General features: G+C 38.7%; 1 protein-coding gene across 1 annotated transcript in view; it reads right to left on the bottom strand.

The window, feature by feature from the left end:
* Positions 1–776: 776 nt before the first annotated feature.
* LOC131694790 (low-density lipoprotein receptor-related protein 1-like) overlaps positions 777–9083 on the bottom strand; it is a 42574-nt gene continuing 34267 nt past the window's right edge. Inside the window, exon 10 of the mRNA XM_058983294.1 lies at positions 777–2362. Coding sequence (XP_058839277.1) covers positions 2177–2362 — 186 coding nt within the window. The 3' untranslated portion in view covers positions 777–2176. The remainder of the gene's footprint in view (positions 2363–9083) is intronic.

Here is a 9083-nt window from a genome sequence, read left to right as displayed (position 1 = left end):
AAAAATGTACGTGTATGTGTGCATATAACCAACAATCGCACATAGGTTTCTATTGAATTTTATTCTGATTCGACATTCGGTTCCGGAGTTACTGGTTGAAAAGTGTAGTCATACAGTAAATCCCCATACAAACTGGTACCACCATGATATATAGATGATGCAAAACTTATTGAAATGAGAATTAAATTACTCAGATTTGAAGGCTTGTAGTCGTTTTGATCACATTAGCCACCTAGGATGGTCTTGATGCCCCGAATGTTCAGAGTTAATTTCACGTCTATTCGTCAGAAAATTCTTGACGGATTTCCAGCTTCTTCCAAATTTGAAATGATTCAGGCAATGCTTCAATTGGCTGCCATTGAATTTCATCCCGATCTGACTCTCGGTTTCGGAGTTACAGATTGGTTAGTGCGGTCAAATATGATTTGGTCGGTGTTAGGTCAGGCCGGACTAAGTGACAGTGCTTTAATTTCGAGAAAAACGCAGCTAAAGTTTGAATCGCAGCACCCTTTACATTATAATTGGAAAATAATACTTGTTTATTGTTTTATATTTCAAATCTGGTAAAAGTGGAATGTAGATGAAGAAATTCTTTATCCAGTGCTATCATTAACTCATTTTTTGATGTTTTGTGACTTGGTCCGGTCTGACTTAACACCGACCAATTTCCCTTCGGTGGATTCGGATGGATGATGACTGTTAGACTTGATCTTGCTTTTGAAATTTATTTCATCAAGTGTGAGCATTTTATGAGAGTAAAACGACGATAGTTTTTTTTTTTTGAAAAATTACAGTCTTTATTTAAAAACACTTTGCTTGCGACAAAATCGATTTTAGGTCATCCCTTACTGCAGTACAAAAATCGCTCAATCTCGTTCTGCTGCTAGTAGCTCGCCAGCTCGCTCGAGCCGAAATCATTTTCCTATTTATTATATGTTACAGTATTGGCTTTGATCGTTTAACCTAACGACTAATTTTATTTGTAGGATTTTTCTTCTTTTTTGAATTCGATAAATTGCAATTAAACTAACGAGCTGCTTCAACTTCCTTTATGGCATACTAGTTATACAGTGAAATCATGTCTATTAGAGAAAACAATTTGCTCGATTCAACATACACAACGCTTTGCCGCCAATCACCGCATCCGACGAACTCTTCGAACTGCCGGATTGGATCCCTTCAGCGTACGGCTGATCACAATTTCACCTACTTCGTAACTTCATTTTACAATTAATATAGTTTCAACGTTAGGACTCGATTATTTATCTTTTCGTCGAAAAATCACAATCAATTTCTAGTTTTACAATGTTTTGTTTCATCTTTTTTGTTCATCGTTTTCATATGTTCAAACAAGCATAGGTTTTTGTTTCAGCTAACGGTCATGAGTTTATTATCAAAAGTTGGATGGACATTTTCCGTATCATGGTTAGTTTTTCGTTTATTATCGTATTTTTGCTTTGAAAAATGTGCTCACTATAATTACGCAATAATTAAATGGATTGTGGCATTAAATGGCATTTGCTATCAACATATAAAATTCAATTATCTGCTTGATTTAATTAATTAATTGTACTGATAGTCTACGTTTTCTTAGATGATTTACAGTTGATTATTCAATATGTAACATAAACTTATTAAAGCTCAAATGTCAAGTGTCACGTGTGTGGACAAAACTTCGGAAGATTTTTATTTTGAGTTTGTTCACACCTGATATCAAGGTGTTATGCAATTGTTCACTGCTTTACTTTCGTATGTGAATGCTAAAAACAAGGCTAACTATGATTTCACCCCGTTTACTACCTTTTCTACCCACTTATCCACAGATAAAACACAGACAAACTATTTGTCCATAGCTACCGACTAGCCCTTCTGGCCCGAGCCTACCAGGAGAAGGGGCGCATAAAATCTTAAAACTCGCGCTGCCTGTGAGTAATTCGAGAGATCTATAACTTAAAACTAAACCAATCAATAGTACAAAACATGAGTATATTATAACCTGGCATGTGATTATCTACAACTCCACTGTGTATGGGTGTGGCTGATCCGTGCCAAAAATACGCAACGCATCAACCGCACTCACCGAACCCGGAGAATCGCTTATTCTAGCGTGAGTTCTAGAGGCCTCTAGAATCGGTGGCCTCTAGAATCGCACTAGCTACTATTTTTTCAGCCGACATCATAACAAATCCTGCGCGTTCGAGTCATCCTGAGTGTGCTGCAATAGACCCTTCTTCTCTTCCGGTGCCGAACCGGATGCGTTGAGCAGTGGATGGGTACTGTTGCCCGGTATCGAGGACGAATCGGCGTGTACGTTAATGCCGCCGGCGTACATCGAATCGTACACGGGATTGGCAAAGTGGGCCTGGAATTGGAACAAAGAAGAGAAAAACTTTGTTAAAGGGCGAACACGAAATTATTGCGACACCGAAAATGTCATGCCAATTTTCTTATAATGTTTATAATCAAACCAAAATTTTAGGGTGGTTTTATACATATATTTACTTCAAATATCAAAAGAAAAGTTAATCGATGAAGCCTTCAAAGTCTTTACAGTGTCATCCGGTACCAGTTACTCAGTTTTTTTTCCATTTTCTTAACATGTCCTTCTCGTCTTTGACTGTCTTCTTGCTCTTCCGAAGTTCCCGCTTCATCATTGCCCAGTACTGCTCCACCGGGCGCAGCTCCGGACAGTTTGGCGGATTCATGTCCGTTGGAACAAAATGGACAGAATTGGCCTCATACCACTCCAGGACACTTTGAGAATAGTGACATGATGCCAAATCTGGCCAAAATAGCGGAGCTTCGTCGTGCTGCTGCAAGAACGGCAAAAGGCGCTTCTCGAGGCACTCAGATTAGTAGATCTCGCCATTTACTGTGCCTTTTGTCACGAAAGGCTCACTCCTCGGTCCGCAAGAGCAGATGGCCTGCCAAATGAGATATTTGGAGGCGAACTTCGACATTTTCTTCTTCTTAAATTTGTCGTCCACATAGAACTTGCTCTTAGCGGTGAAAAACTCCAACCCCGGAATTTGCTTAAAATCGGCTTTTATATACGTTTCGTCGTCCATCACACAGCAGCCATATTTTGTCAGCATCTTCTCGTAGAGCTTCCGTGCCCGAGTATTAGCCGTCGATTGTTGCCGCTCATCGCGGTTTGGGAAGTTCTGTACCTTGTATGTATGTAGTCCAGCTCTCTTCTTTGCATTCTGGACGTAGCTCTGCGACATGCCGATCTTTTTAGCCAAATCACTGCTTGAGACGTTAGGATTTGCTTTAATCATCCGCTTCACCTTTCCCTCCGTCTTTTTATTTTGCGGTCCCGGTTTTCTTCCAGCTCCTTTGCCGTGGTCCAACGTCAACCGCTCCTGGAACCGCTTCAACACTCTGGAGACGGTCGAATGGTGAATGTTCAACATTTTTCCCAACTGCCGGTGCGACAGGTCAGGAAATTCCAGGTGTTTGGAAAGAATTTGTTCTCTCGACTCGCGTTGGTTCACCTCCATTTTCGTTGAATCGAAAAACACGACTTCGAGTTTGACAGCATGTAAACAATACACATCAATGAGAAAGTGTGCAAAATTTGGTTGATTTTTACCCAATGGTAAAAAAGTTATGCCCTGTTGAATGTGTCGCAATAATTTCGTGTTCGCCCTTTAAAAAAACAAAAAAAGGCATCAGATATGAATTCAGCATCACAAAATTATCTTAATGTGAAGTTTTCATCTAATTCGGGTCACTTTTGAGGTTTTGTCCGACTTTTGTATGGAAGGTGTGCGCCGCAAATGGCAAGTGTAATCTGATCCGAACACTTCATGCGCTGATGTTTTCTTCGCTTCCAGTGAATTGTCGTCAAATTTCGACGTTTCATGCACCTTGAACACATTTAGCATCAAAATAAAAATTCTATTTTTAATTTTTCCTATAGTTTATATGAGAAATTTCTGTGTGGCCGCACTCTGAAACCCGTAATTCCGGAACCAGAATTCCGATCGATCCAAAATTCAATAGCAGCCGATGGGAAGGTTGCACCTTTCATTTGAGACTAAGTTTGGGCACATCGGTCCAGCCATCTCTGAGAAAAATGAGTGACATTATTTGACACATACGCACATACATACATACACACACACATACACACACACATACACGCACATACACACACATACACACACATACACACATACATACACACACACATACAGACTTTTTCCGATCTCGACGAACTGAGTCGAATGGGATATGACACTCGGCCCTCCGGGCCGGGATTAGGTTGTCGTTTTTCAGAGTGATTGCATAACCTTTCTATATGAGAAAGGCAAAAAAATCTGGATTTAAAAAATACTGGAAAATTGCAAAATTTATAAAATTGATGACATGAAAATTCGAAAATTTAAAAACTCAAAAACTCTCACGTCGAAAAAATTAAAAAAATTGAAAAATCCAGTAATTAAAAAATTAAAATTTCAAAATTCTGCAATAAAATTTTAAGAATTCGAAAGTTGGAATTTAAAAAATTCAAAAGTATTTGAAATTAAAAACTCGAAAATTCAGCCATATGAAAATCTGACAATACAAAACATGCATAAAACAAGCAAGATTTGACGATTCAAAAAATCAAATATTCAAAAATTGGACAATTCGATATTTCGACAGCTCAACAATTCTAAATTCAAAAATTAATTAATCAAAAATTCCAAAATCAAAAATATAAAAATATCAGAAATTTGAAGCATTTTGAATATTCTAGAAAAAAATTCAATAATTCGGAAATTCAAGAACACAAAAATTCGAAAATTTTGGAAAATTATTGATTTAAAAATTTTGGAAATTTAAAAATTCAAAATTCAAAAATTAGAGAATTAGAAAATTTGAGAACTCAAAAATTTAAAAAAAAGATGGGTGGGTAATGTCAGAGACATAACCGGAGTGAAGTAGAATACACTTTAGACTGATTATACAAATGCTACAATTTTGACTATCTTCTGATAGGTTGTATTAAAAGCAGATATTTCGTTATTTCTAATGGAAATACCGAAATATCGATACACGTACATCGAAATCTAAAATATTCGAACATATTTATCTGTATGGTAATCCTAAAAAGAGCATTTAATTAATGTTATTGTAAATTGAATCATTACACGAAACTGTTAACAAATCATACAAATGATAACTTTTTATTTCGTGCCATTCTACGACATGCCGACGATATTGTTCACAAAGGGGTCACTTATGGGGTTTTCGATTGATTGACACCGGTGTAGTGGAGTGCACTGGTTTTGCACTTTCTAGCAGAAGTGTCAATGGAACATACCCAGTTTTCTGCATTTCTGCTAGAAAGTGCAAAAACGGTGCAGTTTCAGTGCACTCCACTACACCGGTGTCAATCAATCGAAAATCCTATTACTATCCAACGCTCTTGACAAGCCACTTTCTGATGCTCTGATCTGAACTTCAATTCGATTCTTTGTTGATAAATGATGGCCCTGAAAAGGGCCTTTTGTTTGGGCAGTATTCGGAATTTAGTTGGAGCTGGTGTATATGGTAACAGCTTTGGTGCCATCTGAGACGGCGTGCTTGGCCAACTCTTCTGACAGCAGCAAACAGCACACATTTCGACTGACGTACAGTTACGATGCTGCAAACGAACTGAGCGTGAGCAACAGCATGCTGAGTTTTTATACCTGGCTGTAGCACAATGTAAGCTCGTACTTTTTTTCTGTTGTCCTCAATATGTGTTCTTCGTAGCTCCTCCCTTCGTTGGTCGATACACAAGCAAATTGTGTTGAACGCGTCGGAGTGCCATCTGCTTAGTAGCTGTAATGGAATACCTTGCTGCTAAAGTGTTTAAATTGGAAGGAAATGCTGCCCGTAACAACAAAAAGATGAATTATCCCACGTCTTCAGCAGCTGGTGATTCGTAACAACGAAAAATTGAACAAACTGCTCTCCGGAGTGACAATTGCTCAGGGCGGTGTGTTGCCAAATATCCAAGCCATACCCAAGAAGACCGAAAAGAAAGCATAAATCGAACGCTGAGACTTACCAAAGAAATGCTCTTGTAAAAACCGTTATTTTCAGGACGACCACATATTTTTTGATAAAGAACAAAATTGAAATTGTGTTTCCAATACGGACCTTGGTAAAATGTTTGAGAATTGAAACCTTTTTTGAATGCGCCTAGTAAAAATGTTTTCCACTTCACTTCAGTTAGTTTCTGACCATATTTGCAATTTGCGTACTGAAATAAATCATAATTTAGGGTTTAACCCAAATTGCTCTTCAGGGAGACACAGTCCACAAAACAGAAAATACAAACTTATTCTTTGAAATGATTTTGGTGGCCCTGAAAAGGGCCTTTTTTATAATGATACAAGTGAGTTCTACCTTTTCAACTTCCAAATCCATACAAAGTGCGTCCCTGCCGCTTTAGAGTATAGACAACATTCATTGCGGTTTTGCGCTTGGCGTGTTCAGTGTAGGTCACGGCATCTCGGTTGACATTTTCCTGCACACCATCAGCATTCGTAGATTAAATCGGAGATGCATTTTACACCACCACGACGAGCCAGACGCCGAATGGCGGATTTTGTGATTCCCTGGATTTTATCACGAAGAACCTTGCGATGACGCTTGGTACGGGAACGCAAACATGATACCGCTCATTGTAACGTTCGGACGAGCATGTTGCTCGTGTGGTAAGCGAGCACCCACTGATACAAAACAAGCTCGCGTGACCTATATATATATATATATATATATATATATATATATATATATATATATATATATATATATATATATATATATATATATATATATATATATATATATATATATATATATATATATATATATATATATATATATATATATATATATATATATATATATATATATATATATATATATATATATATATATATATATATATATATATATATATATATATATATATATATATATATATAACATTCCCGTATGTAATGAAATGCTCCTTTGACGGCTCTGCGTGAGATATGCTTGCAAATTGCGCATTTTCCTCGCTGTTTTCGCAGGATTTTCTAAAAATCCTTGTTTTGGTTTATTTGTAGTAGTCGCATTAATTCCGAAATTCAATACGAAATACGTGCACGAATTTCCGATCAGATAGTGCAAAAATATTGCGATTTCGATCAGTAGAAGGGAAGATATTCGCATTTCAAAACTGGGAAAATTTCTCAACTGAAATTTTTAAAACGGGACCCCATATTGAAACGTTAGAAGTATTCTACTTCAAAATCGATGATTCAAAAATTTTAAAGCGCGAATAGCACAAACAGCTGCACAAATCGTAGATGGAGTTGCAGAATTGAGCATATCCATTGCCATATCAGAGTTCGCCACAATCTACAACAGAGCCGTAGCAACCTAAGGGGCAAGAGGGGGCTTTGCCCCCCCCCCCCACGCGTTTTGCGCCGAGCGAAATTATAGATTAATCAAATAAAAAGCAAGAGGACTATTTGTATATTGTATACTGTGTTAATAAGTATCGACCCGAAATTTCCTCGCCGCAAATGGCCGCGCTTCATTAAACACCGCGCCTAGACGATCTGTCATAATATAGCAATTCAAAATTGTTCAAAAATTAGATGCAGTCTTGTCGATGTACGGCTGCTCCAACTGGTTTGGATGGGCACCTTGCACAGCTAGCCACTTCCACTCTGCACAGTGTTTTAAAACGTCGTTTTCGTGCTCAAAATTAATAGCGTCTAAACCCTTTAACTTTAGAAGTATAGATTGTTCGGAGAAGTTGTTGCCCTTATGATTGCGCAGCTCCAGAAGTATATCGTTTAGTTAATTCACCTAAAAGTAATATAATGGAACGTTATTTCGGAGCTTAAGCCAGATGTCGGTGTGGCGAATCCCGGGGAGCTACCGGAATCCGATATACTGATATGATTCGCCTCGAATCGTGTCCCGAATCATCTCACCATCGTCGATCTCGCAGTCTCCAGTCTCGACCAATCGCCCTGATAGTAGCGGAGCAGATCGGCATTTCTCTAGGTCAAACGCTATGCTGATGTCGCCACTAATTCTTTCGGCTAGTTTGATGACTACACCCAGTCGTTCTGTCGAGTCAGCATAGATCTTGATGTCGTCCACGTAGAAAGCATGGGACGTCTCTTCCGGTGAGCTTTCTCTATACCTTATCTGATAGTCATTGAGGTGTCCTACTGTGCGGGATAAAAGAATCGTTTTGGAAGGTCCCCCTCAAGATGCGAAGCATTCTAGACCGCAACACGTCTTTTCCACTTCTGAGCTGAGCAGTTTTGTCGTTCCTCTCTCCATCACCTGCCGTAGGAACCTTAGACTACAGGATCAGCTTTATACATCTTTAACACCTTGATGATGAGCGAGTGCGATATGGAGTTGTATGTCTTCTTGTAATCGGTATACTAATGTTCCGTTAGTTACACACTACTTCTCCAACAACATCGCAGACCTCTTCTCCATTCTCGATTGGCTAAATTTTCTGGACCCCGAAGATGTTGATACGGCAGTTCAAACATTTTCCAACGTTTTGGGTTATGTTATTGACAGGCACGTCCCGAAATTCATCATCAACAAATTGGCCATCCTTGGCAAACGAGCACGATGCGACGGCTGAAGTCTATTAAGAGAGCTGCTCTGCGGAGGTTGACCAAGTATAGCACAATTCCACTTAGAAACTATTACGTCAGTCTCAACCATGCTTATAAACGAGCTAGCCAGGATTGTTTCTTTTGATATCAGCAAAACATTCAGCGTATTCTCAAGTTGCACCCAAAACGTTTCTGGAAATATGTGAGTGAGCAGCGCAAGGAATCCGGACTGCCGTCGTCTATGACTTTCAACGGCCGCACAGCTATCACATCCCAAGATATGTGCAGAATTTTTTCGGAGAAATTCGCGAATGTGTTCACATATGAGGCCTTAACAGTTGATCAAATTGAACTCGCTGTTAGTCAAGTTCCGGTTGTGAGCCAAACTCTAAGCGCTATTGATGTCAATGAAACGATGATTACCAGAGCTTGTTCTCGGTTAAAATCGTCTTTCAATCC

The sequence above is a fragment of the Topomyia yanbarensis genome, unplaced genomic scaffold, assembly GCF_030247195.1.
Source record: "Topomyia yanbarensis strain Yona2022 unplaced genomic scaffold, ASM3024719v1 HiC_scaffold_15, whole genome shotgun sequence".
Taxonomy (NCBI): Eukaryota; Metazoa; Arthropoda; class Insecta; order Diptera; family Culicidae; genus Topomyia; species Topomyia yanbarensis.
Note: the sequence above shows the minus strand (reverse complement) of the source record. Positions and strands in the feature narration are given on the sequence as shown.